At 34.2% G+C, this 20,719-nt stretch overlaps 1 protein-coding gene across 1 annotated transcript; it reads left to right on the top strand.

Annotated features, from left to right (window-relative positions):
- Positions 1–6,251: 6,251 nt before the first annotated feature.
- LOC110098072 (proton pump-interactor 1) lies at positions 6,252–19,869 on the top strand. The gene is made up of 8 exons (XM_020824781.2): positions 6,252–6,478; positions 7,464–7,840; positions 8,047–8,241; positions 8,327–8,506; positions 8,607–8,801; positions 18,288–18,386; positions 18,473–19,030; positions 19,145–19,869. The coding sequence occupies exons 2-8, from the start codon at positions 7,472–7,474 to the stop codon at positions 19,475–19,477; spliced, it is 1,929 nt and encodes a 642-aa protein (XP_020680440.1). The 5' UTR covers positions 6,252–6,478; positions 7,464–7,471; the 3' UTR covers positions 19,478–19,869.
- The last annotated feature ends 850 nt before the right edge of the window (positions 19,870–20,719 follow it).

A 20,719-nucleotide genomic window follows, 5' to 3' on the forward strand; every position in this document is an offset into this window, starting at 1 on the left:
TATTTATGGTGGTAATATCTTTTTGTTTTGAGCATATCGTCCAGGACGATACAAGTATCATCCAGGACGATTAGTTAATGACGGCTGCCTTAATTAAGAACCCCTGATTAGAACTTCTATTTTGAGCCCGATCGTCCAGGCCGATGTAAATATTGTCCTGACCGATTTGATTAAAAATAGAAATTCTAACTCTCTCAAGTGTGTGTGTGTGTGTGTGTAGGGTTACTTTGCATTAGTCACACCAAAAATTACAATTGACTTAAGAGGGGAAAAATAAAATTATAAACTGACTCAACCCTAATCTACCCCATCTTGAGCTGATTCTAATTTCCGTTCGATCTTTGAGTCCTGAAAAGTTAGTAGAAAAAAACAGTCTTAGTGAAGCAAGATTTGTTTGCTATTATCAAAATCATAATCTAAAAATATGTTTATAACACATATATAGTGCGAAGACCAAAGATGTATAAAATAAGTCATATCATACATGCATCTATGTTAATTTTGCTAAGAGGAGAACCCAAAATTATTTTGGTTCATATACAATACCTTGAGAGAGCTTTTGATACCTGGACAGTAGATGTTTAAAGCATATAAATGGAGATACTACACAATTCATATCGTTGGAAGTCAGAAATAGAGGCAAGGCTATACTGGGAGATAATACCACTAGGAAAGTGGTAGGTACATGTATGATTAGAAACTTAAACAAATTTTTCATCAATAATGTTTTACTTGTAGAAGGCTTAAAGTATAATCTGTTAAGTATTAATCATATGTGTGATAAATGTTATAGTGTTAAAATTTTTTCCACTAGCTGTATATTATACAAAAATGAAAATAATGTACTGCATAGAAGTTTGGTAGTTGAGGAGACCACACATATTATGTTTGATGAATTTCGAATTTTGAAATAGCTAAATTTGGAAGAGGATCATATTAAAAATAACTTCCAAAGAATAGAAAATATTGATTTGAAAGAGAACATGGAAATAAAAAACCCTTTTCCTAGAGAATTGAAATATTTTAAAAATCACCCTAAGGAATTTATTGTAGGTGAACCTAGTGAGAGTGTGATTAGGCATGGATTTAGTAAAGAAGTAAATCATTTTTCCTTTATATTAATGATTGAACCCATGAATATTAATTAAACACTTTTTAGATGAATTTTGGATATGGACATACAAGAAGAATTGAATCAATTTATAAGGAATGATATTTGGGTATTGATTCAATGGTTGAAGGATCAAAGTGTAGTTAGAATTAAGTGGGTGTTCAAAAATAAAATGAATAATTTAGAAATTGTGATTAGAAATAAGGCTGAAAGTGTGGCTAAGGGTATAATAAAATAGAATGGATTAATTTTGAAGCGATTTTTACCCCTGTAGCAAGACTTGAACTAATTAGGATTTTGTTAACCTTTACTTATTTTAAATGATTTAAATTGTTTTTTATCGGTTTAAAATTATAAAAGGGTGATAAAATTTTTAATTATCATTTCACCCCCCTCTTGGTTAGCCATTGGGACATAAGCTTAGGTCTAACAACCTAATTCATATTTAACAAGTTTCAACATTAAGAGTGTCTTTTGAATAGGGTGATACAAGAGGATGCTTATGTTGAGCAATCTCCATGTTTGAAAATTCTAAATTTCCTAATCATATATTTTAATTGAAAAAGATATTGTTTGGATTGAAATAGTCACCTAGGACTTGGTATAAAAGATTAAGTACTTTCTTATTAAATAGATCTTTTATAAAAGGAAGTATGAATACCATTCTCATTTTAAAGAAATTAAGAGATGACATACTTATTATATATATATATATATATATATTGATAATATCATTTTTGGATCTATAAATAAAAATTTTTATTATAATTTTTCAAAAATAATGAGTAGTAAATTTGAGAAAAGTTTAATGGGAGATTTGAGTTATTATTATTTTTTTAATTTTAGAATTAAGCAAAATGAGGAGGGAACTTTTCTTAGTCAATCAAAGTATATTAAGAACATCCTTAAGAAATATGAAATAGATAATACTAAGCAAGTAACTATACTAATGAGTTCCTCAGTTCAGTTGGATAAGAACAAAAAAAAACTATTGATCAAAAGAAATTTAGAGGTATAATTAGATTATTGCTTTATTTGATAACTAGTAGACCATATATAATATTTAATATTTATTTGTGTGCTAGATTTCAATCTGATCTAAAAGAATCACATTTAACAACAGTAAAAATGATTTTAAGATATCTTTTGGGAATTCAAAACTTAAAGATTTTATATTCTAAGTATAACTCTTCATTTAAAACTATTGGATATTTTAATTCAAATTTTACAGGTTGTAGGGTTCATCAGAAGGATACATCTAAAACTTACTAATTCATAGGATATTTCTTAGTTTCTTAGACTAATAGGAAACATAATTTTGTAGCCCTATCTACTATTAAAGCTAAATATATTGCCTTAGAAAGTTGTGTGGCACAAGCACTTTGATTAAAATAATAATTGATTGATTTATGATTTTTAATTGTTACAATTCCTATTTTTTGTGATAATACTAGTACCATTTGTATTTCAAAGAATCATATCTAACATTCGAGAATCAAATATATAGATATAAGACATCACTTCATTAGAGATCATATAGCCAAAGGAGAAATTGAATTGAATCACATTTTTACAAAAAAATTAACTTGCAAATATTTTTTAAAAAATGCTAGCCTTTGACATATTTAGTATCTTAAGGATAAGGTTAGGTGTGATTGATCTTAATACTTAAAATTAAATTTTCTGCAAACTTATTATGTTTTATGTTTGTGTCTATTTTAGTTTATTTTTGGTTGTTTGTTTTGTTGTTTATGTGTTTTGGTTTTTCTTATTTTTGGGGTTTTGCTTTGTTTTTATTTATTTTGTGTGTTAAAACTGAAAGCATGTCACTTGATTTTGAGAATTTTGTCTAATTTTCATGTATTATATTTGTGTTCTATTCGTATTGTACGAATATATATTCATCATGTACGAATTCTATAGCGTATACATTATAATTCAAGGAGTTGAGTATGTGAAACTTAGATTTTCATAGGTTTTGTAATGTACGATGATGTCATCATATGATACATTTTGCATGGGTTTGTCTGTACGTATGAGTGGGGACACTTTTACTAGTTTGGTTTAGTTATTTATTGTTAATCATCCTAGAGGATATCATTTTTATCTGTATGATCCATATGTCAGTTTCTATAGGGGACAAACCTAACCGCTTTTAAAATTATCTTAAATATTATGATCATCACGAATGAACACATGTTTATCTATAAGATCGAGTGGTCAAAAAGCATGTACGAAATGACACCTCGGAAATAACATTATATGAAAAGCTATTTCATCTTTGGCCGTTTTCATATAGGATCGTATGAGGAAATTTTGAATTATTTGTTCGGGATAATTATCGATCGTACTGTATGATCGTAGATACTCAAAATTAAAATTTTTAGTTTTCTGGATGGTTTTTCGTGTCTTTCATATAAAAAATCTTTAGAAACTGACTTGGATGAATCTAGTCTTCATGATTTCTTTAAGAGAAAGTGAAAAGGTGATTTGGAAGAGTGTTTGAGAGAAAGTTCTTGCAAGTGGAGTGTGAATAATTCACAAGGTTACTCAAAGTGAAAATCTCTTTTATTTTTGTGTTAATTTTCTTCCTTCTTCTTTCTAGTTGCTCGAGAGAAGATCTTTGGAGAAGATCCGGTCCTCTGCCAATACTTGGAGGGTGTGAAAGGACGACGGTACTCTGCCAACACTTGGAGGGTGTGAAAGGACAACGATACTCTGTCGACACTTGGAGGAAGTAAAAGGACGACGGTACTCTGCCGCACCGGTAATTAGTGAAAGAGAGAAAAATTGTAAAGGCTTCTCCGCCTTATTGTGGGGGAAAAAGAAGAGTCACTTTTGTAATAGTGCAATATTTGAAGTGGGAATCTTCAGGGAGTGGATATAGGTCTTATTGGACCGAATCACTATAAATTACTGTATTCATTTTATATTTTTGCATTTTATTTTTAGTAATTTGTTGTTGTGGTTGAAAAACATATTTTAAATAAAATCAAGTTGAGAAAATTGTTAAATGGTTTTCCTAAAATTTATCAAGAATTTTTAAATAACCAATTCACCCCCCTCTTGGTTAGCCTTGGGACAATTGCATAGGTCTAACAACCTATACGAACTTTTCAATAATCCATAGTAGCTCAATGATGGTGTTTATGAGAATGTGGTTAGGAAAATGGTGGTCAAGAGATTATTAGATGTTGGTAGTTTGATGACAATGGCCAATAGTGGTGGTTAGTAATATAAATAATTAGGTAGAGTTATTTCCAACTTTAATTTCATGTTTGGCCCCAAGCTCCAAAATAAAGATTCCCTTCATATAGGGAATGAGAGTCTATTCATAATTTTGATAGTAGTGTCTCACTCATTTTATCAAGTCTCAACTTAATTAATCGGGTGGCTCTTAATTTTTTCTTTGATCATATATTATTCTTTCAGCGCTTAAGTGCCTTAATAATCTCATAATTGAGTTCATTAGACTTCTCTCATTAATTTTCTATTTTGATTATGAGTAAAGATCACATATTATTTGATCTTCAAATTATTGTCCCACAATTTCAATTGTATATCAAGTATTTGATTTGGACTTAGTTGGATTTGGATCAAATTAATTTTAATGTTAATGAATTTAGATCATCAATAAGTTTACTAAAATTAGAGTTTAGCTAGCATTGAATTAAACTTTGAATGTTCTCTATCTAAATATTATATTTAGATTCATATCTGATCAAATTTTTTTGTCAATTAGATATTATTTTTTAAAAGTTATACATAATGTTTTTTCATTTTTTTTATGAGCTATATTTACCAAGGTTTTAAAATCGGACAGGACCGGTCGGTTCAGCCAGTTGAACCATGAACTAGTCAGCTGGCTAATTTGGTTCCATCAAATAACCGGTCTTGCAGAAAATCAACAACAAAAAAATCATCGGATTAACGATTCGATTGTGTAATTGTAAAACCAATGCCAATTTTAAAAAACCATATGATTCGTGATCATGCAGCCAATGGAATGCTTGGAGGCCGACGAGTTGAGAGGGATTTCAAAGAAGCAAGGACTCAAGGCAAGATAACTACTGGAAGGTCCTCAACATTGAAGGGTTGGATGCCGTCGAGCTGGAGGAGTCGAAAGATGCTGGATTGAAGGATAAGCTTTCGAGCTTGGTTCAGGCGGCCAATTGGAACGATATCACCGATGCTTCAAAGGCCTTTCTTATTTAAAGTGAAGGTTGAGGCTGAGGTGGCTCGAGACCAGGATGGATGTGTGGAACCCTTTATCTAGGATGGTTTGCGATCTGGATGCTCACAGCACAGCCATGTCCATATGTGATACAGAGGTCAATCAAGATTCGGACGTTGCTCAACCCGAATTGGACGGATTTTATGAGGATCAATCGGCATGTCCAACCATGAGTAGGAACTGAGCATCAGCCTACATGTTAGTGATTATGTTCCTAATTCGCTTGTCTCGAGTGTGGACATTGATTTTTCAATGTTGGAATGTAATTGTTTGAATAAGAATTCTTGATTTGAAGAGAAGATTGTAAGCAAATTGGAAACAGATGTGGAAATTCCTGTACAAATTGTTATAAGCAAAATTAAAAAGCCAGGTGCACTCAGGGTGTTTGTCATATTGCCCCAATGGTCTAGGAAGTAGTTCAATTGCGTGCTGGAGTGACGGTTTATAAATCTAATCAAGCAGTTAGTTTATTTCTATAAATCTCATTTATTATCACTATTATTAATGTAAAAAATAATTATTATATCATCTAGTTCAACTCCGATTCAATTGATCGAATTAGTAGAAACATAAACTTCTCTTTCTTTCAATTCGTTGTTGATCCTATTTTCACAAACTTAATATTCACAGTTATCTATTACTTAAATCTTTTTATATCACTGTAATTTGATATATACAAATTCACTCCGCCATCCTCAAAACACCGCTTAGCATTCGTGGCACTGTGGCAGCGTCTCCAGCCCCGAGTCACCACGCTTTTATTACACCCTCCAATAATATACCATATTAGCCACGCGTCCGTTTTTCACTCCGAGTAACAATTTGAGGTACCTTTGTTGTGTTCATCCTTCAGTAGACTCCACTGCATCGAGGAAATTGGAAGAAGATAAAAGCCAAAGGAAACCACGGTTCGTATCCATCTCCGTCACCGTCCTCGGAGGTCTTTCTCCCTAGAGGTCCTCACTTCGTCTCCTTTCTCCTCTTACGTCTTTTGCCAGTGAAACAATTATAACGCTTGTGACATCTTAAAGAGAGGGGAGTCGGGAGATCTGAGACCGGTCTCTTCTCCGATCATCTTCTCTTGCCTATTTAAGGAAGTCCACTTCCCACAGATCGATCTTCTTCGATCTTAGGTAAGAAATAACTAACTGCAGTTTTTATTATAATTTCACATCTTATTCGTACGATCCGTCCCAACCGGCGGGAAGCTTCATTTTTTCCTTTTGTTTCCCCTCCGATTTGTGCGATTGGTATGTGACTGTGAAATGCTTTTGGTTTGATTTTCGTAGCCAACCTTGGGATTTTAGGGCTGAATATGGTTTTATTGCTGATTGTTGTTGGTCACCAAGCATGCAATGTTTTTGGTGTTGTTATTGTCCTCGTTTCTCTTTGCCATGAATTGTGTTTTGATCGCCCCTTTTTAGTTTGGGATACGCTTATTTGCATTATTGAGAATCTTATCTTTCTTCCGAGGAGCGTTCTTTTGACCCTGTATCGTGATTCAGAATTTTTTCATTCTTTTTTCTTTTTTATTAAACTTTCTCCCAAACTTCTTTGGGTGATTTCCATGTGTTTTTAGTGCATATTGTTTGTAGATAACTGCTGAAGATAACCTTCTTTTTTCGGGTAATATGAAAGAAAAATGTTATGGGTAATTGTGTCATACATTATTTGGATTTGTAGAAAAAAATCTTTTGCGTAATGCATGATATGCTCTTAATGAGAAAAAATCTTTTGCGGTGATCTATTCCTGTTTATTAATTGAAATCAGCTTATGTCTAGAGAGGTTACTTAAAGAAGGCTCCTGATGGGTACCATATGGTTAACGGAACAAAAATTCCTAATGTACATCGAAATAGCTTCTCCTTATCTATAAGTCCGCATCATTAGCTTCATGTGCGATATTACAGTAATGATTCTCTGAATGTAGATTGGATCAGAGTGCCTTTTGTGGTGATTCAAACCTCTAACCTTTCCTCTGATGAATAATGCCACTAATGATTTCTTACTTAATTCAACTAAATTCTAGACTAGATAACTTCAGTATGTCTTGCATTTTGGTTGTTCTCGTAAGGTTTTAATCTAATTTAACTTTGTTCTTCCACAATTCTTTGTCAGAAAAAGAAATGGTAATGGAAGTACTCGGGGCAGATATCACAATTGGGCAGGTAAAAACTGTAATTGATGAGGAAGGAAATATGGAAAATAACAGAAGGATGACTATGGCTGATGTCTCGGAGAAGTCTGATTTACTAGATGGTTCAATTGTGGTGAATGGAGAGACAAAAGAAGTTGAACATGTGACTGATTCTGCAGTCCCTAAGGATGCTGTAGATGAGTGGCCTGAAAATAAGCCAACTCATTACCTCTATTTTATTAGATACAGGTCTTATGAGGATATAAAGTTGAAAACAAAAATTGAACATGCGGACAGGGAGGTTCAAAGGAAAACTCAAGCCCGGATACAGATAACTGAGGCATTGAGGGAGAAAAGGGTAGGTTATGATCTGATTAGTTCCCAATTCTTGCATTTCCTTTTTTCTTTCCATGATATTGGAAGCATGCAAGTTTACAACCTTATGCACCAAAAGGGTTTGCCAATCATATATGGCTTTATTTAATACAATCTGGTGCTTTTCCTTTACTGGTACATAAATATATGATACATTACTACACTAAGACATTCTACAACTCTTTGTAGTCTGAAAAAGCTGATCTGATATCACAATTAAAACCATTGCAAGAAGAAGAAAGGCAGTTTCGAGCAGTTATGGATGGGAAAAGAAAGGAAATGGAGCCTCTTCAAACTGCTTTGGGCAAGCTTCGTGGTGCAAAAAATGTCGCAACAGAAAAAGGTGTAGGTTTATGCTCTTCAGAAGAAGAGCTTAACGAAACTGTAAGTGCTAACTTCTTGATCAAGCAATTTTTTATTTTTTTCCTTTCAGCGGGTGTAAAGAAAGCATCCATTTCTTCTTCCTCAGATCCATAGCTTACAGTACTGCATTCAACATGAAAGTAACACCTTGGCTATGGAGAAACAATTGCTTAAAGAAATCAAACAACTTGAAGCATCAAGGGAGAAAGTTATTGCCAATGCCGCCTTGAGGACTAAGATTCAAGAGTCTTTTGGTCAGAAAGATGCCATCCAAGATCAAGTCAAAGTGAGTTTTGTTTTGATGCACTTTGATATGCATCTTGACCTATTTAGATTGTCTTGTGTACTTCAGAATCTATCTTTCTAAATACTTTGAAAAATTTCAGCTAATAGGTGCTGATCTTGATGGAGCAAGAAAAGAGCAACAAGCAGTCAGAGCAAAAATCCAGCATCTGGAGGAAAAGCTAAATGGTGTAAGGGCAGAGCTTGATTCCTTACAAAGCGAGCTAGTAGCTATCAATGAGACTAGGGACAAAGCATATCAAACATTTACCTTGCTGAGGAAAGAACGAGATGAGTCGGTAAAATCTGGCTCATAAGCATACTTCACATGAATATCTCAATTTTGATTTTATAACATTGATGTTTTGATTTTCCATGTTTAAGCGCTTAATCAATTTACACTATATAATAGAAAAAGGAAGTTTACATGTGGAGCCTTTCTCTCTGAGATTGTAATATCTAATGACGGTAATCCTTGAATTACCAATTAATGGTGGCATTCTTGCCTGACAGTAATCATACTATAAAAGTATTATGATTAGTTTTAGAGACAGACTGGATTGTAGAGTCCTTTCTAAGTTTATGTAATCATACTGAAATATCAGTTCACTTCAACATGTTGAAATACAGTCCTTGTATGTACAAGTCTGAAAATGGGATTTCCTAATTTGACATTAGATGACATGGATGAAAACTTTATCTTCGTTTTAATTTGTATTTGTGCTGATAAAATGATGAGTCATTTTTGGAAAGAATAGAAGATTTTGAATTTCTATTTAGAATCATTTGCTTACTTCTCATATGAACTTATTTGAGACTATTCATGTTACTTGGACAGTTTAACAATATACGCTTTTGGCACTTAATATTTTAGAGTCTGACACTTTTTTTCTTTCCTTACGGATGTAGTTTAAAAAATAGTATTAGTTATTTGCTTAATTTTTTGGGTATTATTCTTGTATTTTATTGTTAGAAAGAATTTTTTTTTTTTTGTAGTAGTTAAAAAAAAGTCATGTTTTTTTGCTTCATTTTGTTTTAAAATGTAACCATATATAACCACGATTTTTTAGTTCAAACTGATTTCTGATAATTTCTATTAATATTTGTCATGAATTTTGGTGATATGTAATTAAAATGTCCTTAATAGGAAAATTGGGCGTGGTGATAAAGAGAATGTTAAGATGAATATGTGGTAAAACTATCAAAGACTGATAGGAAATTAGATATATTAGAGGGATAGTGGGTGATGCACGCCTTGATTGATTCAATTATGATGGATCACTAATCGTCATATAGTTTCCACTCCCATGGCTTGAAACCTTGATGATGATGAGAGGTAACCATTAGAAGTTCAATGGGGTGATGTTTTTAGAGAGGAGGGACTGGGTAGAAGCTAGTTGATGGACATGAGTAAGAGTGAAAGAAGGGGACATAATGAGATTTAGACAACAAATAATAGAAGGAGAAATAAATTGTAGCTTTTCAACAATGGATATGGGTGGGGGAAGCATGAGAGGAGAATAGACTAAGGAGCAAGGAGTTTCCAAGGAGCAAGGAGTTTCCAAGGAGCAAGGAGTTTTTGTTTCTCTTTATGGTCAGCCAAGCCATGACCTTCTTCCCACTCTCCTAATGGCTCCCTAAGCCAACCTCTTCCTCTAAACATGTTAATGCTTAACATTTCACCAAGTAGAGAAATCAAGTATTTTTAAATATCAGGTATTGAGCAAATAGAGAGCTACCAACACAAGAAGCAATAAATTAATGAACGAAGTCAACAGACACTTAAAGGGAATGAGTAAATAGAGAGTCTGAAGAAACGAATCAGAGAAACTATGGATGAAACAAATGATCATTGATACATGTGGTAACATTCGCTCTATATCAAATTGATGCAATTTGCTATCAGATTGGTCAACTTCATCCAATTTTTACTCCTCTCTGGCTGGAAATTTCTATTGAATTGAGGTAGAAGTGATGGGAAGTTCAATGATACTGCAATTTGAGAGGGCAATTGAGGTAGAAGCTAGGCGATGGCTACGGATGAGAAGAGAAAAGAGGATGGCTACGGATGAGAAGAGAAAAGAGGGAGAGTATGATATTCGGTTTAGACAGCCATTAGGTGATAGAAGAAGAGGCTGTGGCTTAGCAGAATTTGGAGAGGAGGAAATAGAATTAGGGTGAAAGGTTTTCTTCAACCAGCCATGCCATAATGAACCCATTTCACCCAAATGATCTCCATCAACATTCATTTAATGCAAAAAGTTTCATAATCATGAAATAAACAATAATTTAAATCATCAATGTACTAATAGAAAACATGAAGCATCTCGACTCAATTAGTAGGGGTAGCGTTACGAAGTAGTAAAAAATAGGCCTGTGGTTGGGCATGTCTAACAGAGGGTGAAAGCTCGAAGTAATGTAGGTAGAATAATTAGCAGGAAGTTTGGAAAGGAAAATGAGTATATCAAAAGTAGCATGGATGAAATTTGTGCAAAATAGATTTAATATCTCACAAAAAATTCAACAGGAATAGATGAGGAATGAGGAGACAATGCTGACTATGTAGTTTGCGGTAAATTTAATAATGAAGATTGTATTATCACATGGCATTAATGTGATATGTAGAGTGGCATAAAATGGAATCTCTAAATGACGCAAAATTTTATTTTGCAGTTGCTCAGGCACTATGGCTTTTTTTTTTTAATAGAAAATGCAATTAAACTTGGGAGCAATGTTAGTTATTTACTTTGTACTTTTTGAAAATTTGTGCACACCACCAAAATGATCAAATCATTGGGTATTTGACCTAAGTGGAAAATATGAGTTAGGGTTTGTTTTAAATTTTGATATTTTTGTGAGACTGATGAATTTAAGTTTTTATGTTGTAGTTTTGTAAGCAGGCTAGATTTGGGTTATGATAATTTCTCGAGTATTCATATCCTCTTACTACGGCATAATACTGAAATACAGACTTGTATATGGATCAATTTAAATGACACAAAGTAAGGGTATTACTTCGGTGTATAGCATATAGGTGCATATTAGGTGCGTTGTGTGACCATTTTCTTAAAAAAAGCTTTATAGGTGCATGGTTTGACCTTTTTCATAAAAATAGCTTTTGTAAAAGGAATCTCCTTCGTATAAGTTGGGAGTTTTCATTCTCTCAGTTAGATGCTGACTTTGAGATGTCGATTTCTTTCATATATTTTCATTTTTATTGAAAACTTTTTGGTTTCAATAAAATTGCTATTATTGAGAAATTGTAGTGAAACATTACATGGTCAGCTTCATTGCCATTTCAAATTATTTTACACTTCTTTCTGATAAGACAATTAACTAGAAAAGATTCAGAAAAGGTATCATATTGGCTACTACGATTAGATCAAGGTTCTGCTTGACATTGATTTACACAGTTGGGCAGACAATTGCTTTATAACACGTTATATTAGCTAGTTAATTTTCTTTTATAACTAAATATTCTGTCCTTAAACGTGGAGAAAAAAACAGTTATACTCTTTCTTTTGTAGGCGCAATTTAGCTTTAAGCACAAAAATTTGCCTACCATTTATTATTACGAGGGCATTTTACTAATTCTATTAGGATATAACAATATTTGGTGGTCAATGTCACGTTAACCTAAAGGGTTTTGGTTTAGCGGTGAAATTCTCTTGGACAGATACAATAAATATGTCAAAATCAGTCATTTTTGTGCCGTAATTACTCCTGGTGCCTATTGTTACATCTTACCCTTAATAATTTATTAAAAGTATTTTCAATATATATATATATATATTCTGTGACTTCTCTTATAAGAAATGAAGTGTTATGATGCATAAAATCTTAAATTATAATAATAATTACAACAATGATGATGACTTTTTTAAAAGAGATTATATTTGTAAATGGTAAGTCAGGGAGCTCGAAATAAGTGTTGGAACCTTTAATCATTGTTTGCATTAACTTATTTGGAGCAACTTTTTGATCAAGTAATCTTATTTTTAATATAAAATTTTAGTTCTTAAAAAGATCATGAATACTACATTAATTTTATCAATAACTGCAAATGAAATTTTAAAATAAAGATAATTTTTAAATTTTATTAAATATAGATTAAAATTAAGTATTTTTATATGGATAAATCATGCTATTTTTTCTCCTGATACGCTCACCAAAGAAACCTTCGAGTTCGTTTACCCATATTTAAATAGCATACATCTAAGAATTATTTTGGCTATCTATTAGCATTGGAAGGTGAAATTTGCCTGAATAATTAATAGAGGGTTCCTCGAGCACGGGGTGCAATGGGGGAAAGATGTGTAGTATGCTTCCGCGCAGAGGAAAATTTAGGATTTACTTGGATTCTTAGTTATAATTATGGATGGGAAATAAGGCTTATCCCAACCTCTTCCTCCGCCTCTGCGGCCGAGAACTATTTCAGCAGTCTTTCTTCGCCATAGCCATTTGTTATTCTTTGCTCTCTTCCAGTAATATGCTAGCCCTCTCTCTCTCTCTGTCTGTGACTCCTAAATATGGTGGCAACACACAGACAGGGTTGAGCAATGAAGTACGTGAGTTGCACGACAAAAAACCAAGAAGACTGAAAAATTCAAAAGAAGAATGTGAAAAAATAAAGGCTAAAGGTCCAATGCCTTTATACAAATGTGAAAAATCTGTGAATAATTTTTGTAATCAGAAAATAAGAAATCAACTTTCCCTGCCACAATCTCCAGTCAACCAAAGAGCCCCAACCTTCCAAACGTAGCTTCCAGCCGCGCTCTTCAGCAATATTGGACATGGCTCTTTGGTTCTGCATAGACTTCTTCCGGTCGCTGTCTCAGCTACTTTTGCTCCACCCAAGACTGTCACTAACAGCAGCAGCCCACCTATTTCAGCCACTGTTTTAGACACAACACTTACACTATTAGAATTTTTGTTTTCAAGAAGCAGCACACCTCAGTTCAGCCACATTCCCTGCTTTATTTAGACAAGAAACAACTTCTTGCAGCTGTTTTGATATCTCCTTTTGATCGTTCTACTGCACATTGAATCTTTAATAATTCCATCTTGTTTCAGGCATTGTTTGTCTCAAGAATTGCAGTTTTAACCTTCCAAGACCTGCATTATCAAGACCAAACAGCTGCAGTTTTGTTATTCAAGAACTGCAGTTTTCACATTCTAGAACATTAGAACAACTCCATCTGCAGTTTTTTCAAGACCTACGGATTCTTGCCATCAGCCGCTCCTCCACCTTGTGCAATTTTTCTTTTCAATACAGCATCAGGTGCCAATTTTTTTGTTCTCAAGAATTGCATATTTCCAATTTCCATCATCGCCATGCAGAATTCTGATTTGGATGACGCATTATGATACATGCAAGCTATCAAGAATGCCAATTTTTCGAAATTCAGAAATAACTACAAAAAGTCAATGTTCAATTTGCTTCCATTGGCTCATCCCTTCAACAAATCCATGCTTTCAAGGATTTCATAAATAAGAAACTTGATAATTTGTGTATTGACCGTCCATATACTTCACTCCATTAAGATACTTCCTCTTTCGCCGGAATATGGTTCCGCCTGCCAAATTGCTTCTTCACAACCGCTTGGTTCTCCGACATGTTTCTTTTTTCTTATACAACATCTATTATTATCCAATTCTACCTTAATAACACTATCTCAACATTTGTTTCATCAACCACAAGTTTTACCTCCATCTCGTACTATTGAATATCGTATTCATCTTACATTATTATCTCAAACCTGTTAATATCCATCCGTATGATCTACACATTTTTAAGAGGATGCTATGGAACAATTAGTTTCTGGAATGCTTTACTCTGGCATTATTTGTCATAATCCATGCTCTTTTTCTATTCCAATATCGCTTGTTCTAAAATAGGATGGTATTTGGCATTTTGTAGTAATTTTAGAGCTCTTAATATACTCACCATTCAATATAAATTTTTTATTCCAATAATAAATGAATTTTTAGATGAATTACATAGAGTTTTTTTTTCCAAACTTCTTTTTATTTTAATATCTCAATAAGTTATGATACATTCTAAAATTGTTTATCAAACTATTCATAAAGGTCTTTTTGGATTTCTCCTTATACCTTTTTCTCATTTTACCTTTTTACAACTTCACGGTCAGTTTTGTTGCAATGGATGTCACATCGGAAAATTTTGTAGCCCTCTTTTCATCTTTTCCTTCTCTCAAACTCGAGCGCAAAGTTGCTTTCCATGGCGATGAGTGTTAGACATTAACATATTGTATTTCGTAAATGACAAATGGGTCTGCATATGTAATAATCTCTAGTTTCTTTCTTTTATTCTATTTTTAATTTGTTTTAGGTAGACTGGTTATATATTGTAAATTTGGTCTACCCAAGTATTGTAAATATGCATTTTATTGTAAGAAAAGATTATGAAATGAGATAATTCTGATTTCTCCCTTTCTAATCTCTCTTCTTCTTTTGGAGTTTATACCTACTCAAAAGGTACCTCCTCCTTGGTATGGATCAATAAGCTTAACAGCAACCCAACAGGAAAAGGCTACTAAACTATTTCTACAAAAAAAGGGTGTACCAGGTGAATGGAGATACCCTAAGATGTGTGCAGTCTTACTCTAATATTTGTTGACGCTTTCCATTACTCAAATTTGGAATCTTGAGTATACACTAGATGCAATTTAACTACTACAATCTGATCTTTATGATATTTGTATTGATATATCCCAAGTTTTAAAGAGTGCTAAATTAGAACTCTTTTTTATAGATTAAAATCATGCATTCTCTTACTGGGTCAAATTTTACTTTTTAATTCCTAGTAACATGCACTAGCTTGTGTAAACACGATGAGTATCATCATTGTTATTTGTTTTTTCCCTAATTATTTGAGGTTTGTGTCAGATCAGTCCCTCTTGGACAGGTCAAATGTTACGTGACCTTGAGCAGGACTCTGCTCTGTTGAATCCCACCCCTTTTGGGGTGGGACCTAGGGGAAATTAAAAAAAAAAGGAAAGGGGGCGGCTAGGAGGGTAAATTCAAATGGAGAGTTCTGTTTTGCATTTCCTATGTTTTTGGCATGTTTTAAGTAGATTGTTTACCCAAGGGCTCAATTTTTTTGTTTTGGTTTGCTGAAATTGAAGTTTTTTTAGGTGAGAGGGCTCTAGCCGACAACTAGGGATTTGAGAGAGCCGGATCTAAGATCCAATTTATCTTGTATTTTCTTTCATAATTCTTTCAATAAAAATTATTCTCAGGTGTTCTTCCCAATTTTCTTGTGTCAATCGCTAATTTTTGATGAAATTGCATTTACTTCTCATTAAATTGGTATCAGAGCGGTGTCCTAGGCTAAAATATAAATTTTGTTGATTTCTGCTGTGTTTTCCTCTTCAATCTTGTTGATTTTTGCTCTTTGAAGACCATATTCACTGTTTTTGGTTATTTTTTGATGTTTGGAGCCTAGATTATGGTATCTATGATGGGAGAAAGTAGAAGTGTTGGATGGAGATATCGGATAATTGAAATTTGAAATTTTATATTTTTAAACTTAAATTTTAGCTGTCCACGAGAATATCGATAGTAAATTTACCATCATGGAGGAGTTGATGAAGAAATTGCTTGAGGGCCAAACCAAAACGGTGTCATCGAAGGCGAGGGGAGTTGTGGGCAGCTAAGGTAGTGAGTAGAACCCTAATCCAATAAGGAGAGGGGAAAAACAAGAGGCGGAGATTTTAAAAAAGAAAAAAAAAAAAAGACAAGTGGTAGAGATCTTGGAGGGAGAAAAAAGAAGACCTCTTTTAGAGCCCTTCCTACGAGATAGGTAGAATGTAAGGTGAGGGGTGTAAGGGGGTTGCGTACTAACAAAGGGGCGTTGAATTTGAATAAAGAGGGACTGATTAATGGCCGGAGAGGTGCTTATTTTGAAAGGAGAGGGGATTTTGACTAAGGGTTTGGGTATGAGTGTAGAAGGGATGATTGGGACACTTGGGGAGACTACTCACTTGGGGAATGAGAGGTATGGAGGAAACATGGGGAACGGAGGAGATTCGAGGGTGAGGAGGTTGAAGATGCTTGTTTTTGAGGGAGAGGATGCCCATGAGTGGATCTACAGAGTGGAAAGATATTTTGTCGTCAATGTGCTGACGAAGAAGAAGAGATCGACGGCCTATGATGCACCGACACTTCTCCTCAAAGAGGCGTGCAGTGTCCGACACCGTGTCCGACACGACACTCGTCCGACACTCCTCCGACACGTGTCGGACACGCCGAAATTGTACTAGATATTTTGTACTAAATATTTTATATTATAAGCTAGACAAGTTATCTTGTCATTCATTTATTATTGTTTGTCATTTTTAATATGATATTACATATATATATATATATATATATATATATATACTATATAAAAAAATGTATTGCCGTGTCCGCGCTGTACCCGTGTCCTATATTTTCAAAAAAAGCCGTGTCCCGTGTCCGTGTCGTGTCATGTCTGTGTCCGTGCATCATAGCCGACGGCAGCTGGCCTGTGCCTCGTATTACCTGCTAGCACACCAACATAAAAGTTCTAACTCATCCATATATTCCTTTTTCTTTAATACAATGTCAGGTTTGTTATATTAAGAAGCTGAACCACTAGATGCAATTGAATTACTACAATCCGTTCAAGTGTCATACAAATTTTGTATGAAATTTATCGACTACAGTCCATTCTTTAAATATTTGTACTTATGTATCCCATGTTTTAAAGCGTGCTGAACTGGACATTTTTTTATGGTTTAAAAGCACGCATGGTCTTACTGGGTCAAATTTTATTTTTAATTCCTTGTAACATTCACCAGCAAGTGTAAACACGATGAGTATCATCATCATTAATGGTTTTTCCTAGTTATTTGAGGTTTGTTCAAAAGAATCATTCAAACTTAGTTAAATATTGTTCAAATGAGATTTTGTTGTCATTACATGAGTGCCCTAAGACATGAGTCAGGATTATATAGAAATGTCTGGTTCATGCCTTGTATCACCTGCCAGCACCAACATAGACGTTCTAACTCATCCACTTATCCAATGCAATGTCTGCCATGTTATATTAAGAAGCAAAGCCTGGACTTGCTTTCTGATATTTTTATGTTCTATCCTTCAACTGCTTCATTTAGTATGATTTATGATTTATAAAATTCCATAAGTGCATGAATTCATACCAATAACTTTGTTCTTTCTCTATGTTTTTCCGACATTGTATCGTTTTTTTTAGCTGAATAAGCTTTTCGGCTGCAGTAATTTTGCAATTAATTGCAATAAACAATGCTAGTTGGCCATCTACAGCATTATTTTTTAGTACTGATCTTATTCTTATTCTTTGGACATGGCATGTTGCGCATTTGGATGGAAGACATTTGCTATGTTACTTCTCGAGTTTCTACTTGTATCTTCTTGATTGCATTTAGCTGTGATACTTCGTTAATTACTTAAATTTTCTTTGACATAAGCTAGACCATTTTATTTTCCCTGATTGCAACATTTGGTCTTAAAGTTTGATAATTGATTATTGGCGCCTGTTCTGAGGAAGTATTTTCCTACGGCCCTGCAAGGATACACTGCTTTAGAGTCCTGCAAGCTAGGTACCAAATTGCATTTTTGAGGTGTCTTGTATTAGTACTAATTAAAGAGTTACCTCAATTTTGTATTGATTCATAACATTCTATATCTATAGCTAATTCAATACGACTTGATTGTGGGAAATAAGGCAAATGATGATAACAATTTTTTCCTGATTCCAGAACGCGTGTTTCTTTCAATACCGTTCACTTATGAACAATGTGAAGGGACTTTCCATAAACAAGAATATATCGGCACTTAAAGAGCTTTCTGTAAACGAGGTTTGTCTTGTTGTGCAATTACTCTTTATATTTCCATTGGGCTGTCTATTGAAATTACTCGTAATATACTTTGCAAATCCTTTCAGGTAGAGAAATTCATGACACAGTGGAGTAGCAGTAAAGCTTTTAGAGATGATTATGAAAAAAGGATCCTGTCTTCATTGGATGCGAGGCAGTTAAGCAGGGACGGGCGAATGAGAAACCCTGATGAGAAACCAATTATTTCTGTGGCCCCATCATCCATTGTACCAGAGAAAGAATCGGCTAAAGCCAGTATCGAAAAGTTTGAAGCAGAGAAAGAACCATCTAAAACCAGCTCAACAAAAAAGGAAAAGGGGAACGTAATCCCTCCCAGGCATGAAGCCGTCTCTTCCCGCAGGACTCGAGAAGAAACTACTTTGAAACCAGTCGAAGTAGCAGTGCTAAAACAAGTACCCGAGGCTGAAAACCCCTCTGCGGCTGATAAGTTCCCGAAAGAGCACTCAGAATCCGATGAGATTGATCCAACAAAACTGAAAGAGATAAAAAGAGAGGAAGAGATTGCCAAGGCCAAGTCCGCCATGGAGCGGAAGAAGAAGTTAGCGGAGAAAGCAGCTGCTAAGGCTGCTGTCAGAGCTCAAAAGGAAGCTGAAAAGAAGCTGAAGGTAAGCTTTTCTTATCCATTATCTGTTATTCTTTTTCTTTCTTTTGCTGATGACAATACCCGGTGATTGAATTTTAGTACTGAGTCCTGCCATCTTTTCATTTCTTCTATGCAGGAAAAGGAGAAGAAGGCTAGAAAGAAAGTTGGGGTGTCTTCACAACCTGCTGATGGTGAGCAATCAGAAAGTGAGACGAAGGAAGCTGAACCAGAGCTGCAAGAAGAAACTAATGTGAATACTGATTCCACTAAACCAGAAAAGGTCAAGGATCAGTTTAAAGAGAAATCAATTCGTTCACGCGGTCGTGCGAAAGGTCAGAACCAAATGCCCAAGGTCCTCCTGAAGAAGAAGAAGCAACATTCATATTGGCTATGGGCTGTTCCTGCAGCTATTTGTGCTCTTCTGCTTGTCGTAATTGGATTTTACTATTCTCTTCGTAAAATCCAATGAGCTAGTAAAGCGCATCTCAAGATACAGGGCTAGTTTTGCTGCTTGGTTCAATTTTAGCAAAGACACATCCTTACACATTGGAATTATAAATACCTTATCTCTTGATACATGGTTCCGTGTAGTGTGCGGTAGGTTCGCGGTTGTGGCATCTGCTGCAGGCTACAAACATCATTTCTTCTCATTTCTATCGTTGACCTTGATCGAATGAAACTTCGAGATTTTTATGGTTTGCTTGTTCTATTCTTTAAAATATGTCATGCTAAAATAAGACGTTCCTGTTTATTGTGGTTCTATGCTCATTCTATGATCCTCTACTCTTTTGATCACGTGTCTTTTTCCTTATGAAGTAATCTATGACTTATTATTTAATGTGGAAGAAATGTTGCAGTCTATTTTTCCCTGAAATTCAATTACTTTTTTATTTTTATCTTTTTTTTCACTCCTAATCCTGCTAGAAGATCTAGAGTCATGCATTGACCAGTGCATGACTTTCTCATCTGCTCCTTTTTTAATGCAATATTGGCAACTCGTGCAGGATGTAAAAAAAGCAGGTAAAATTTAGAGGGTGAGCACTTAGTTTTGTTTTCATTAATCAACGGTTCTAATTTAACTGATTACTGTTTTTTTTGTATTGAAAAGTTGCATTGATATCATTAATCAAACAAGTAGATCAACTATCACTGTACAGTTCTATTCGTATCCATCAAATTAAACAAAAATTACAAAGAATATTACCGATATATTCTTTTTTTAATATAACTTATTTAGTCTAAAATGTGCTAAAACTGAGCTATCTAGTACAAACTTTAGGGACAAACTGAAAAAGTAACTTGTTTGAAGTCATTGAGGAAGCCAAGTGATGGGGTATTCGAAGGTCTAATCGTCCAAGTAGGACTTGTCATACTCTGTCTGAATTAATTGATGTCGCTCTTGTTGTAAATTTCATGTATGATATCATTGGCCTTCCACATCCATAGTTCTATAACATTTTTAACAGAGCGTGGCTTTTAGCTCAACGTTGGTGCTATTCCAATTCTCAGCAGAGTAACCTGCAGCCGTGAAGTACCCAAATTCATTACGATTCGCAACTAATCATGACGAATAACTAGCATTCCCCAACACTTAACCGCAATGTGTTCAACTTCTTTCTAATCATCTAACATCTTTTTAGTTGTTTCTGACAATAACACTGTCCCTAATTTAATGTTTTGTTTTGTTTAATTTTTGATCATGTCTTGAAAA

The sequence above is a fragment of the Dendrobium catenatum genome, unplaced genomic scaffold, assembly GCF_001605985.2.
Source record: "Dendrobium catenatum unplaced genomic scaffold, ASM160598v2 fragScaff_scaffold_1495, whole genome shotgun sequence".
NCBI lineage: Eukaryota > Viridiplantae > Streptophyta > Magnoliopsida > Asparagales > Orchidaceae > Dendrobium > Dendrobium catenatum.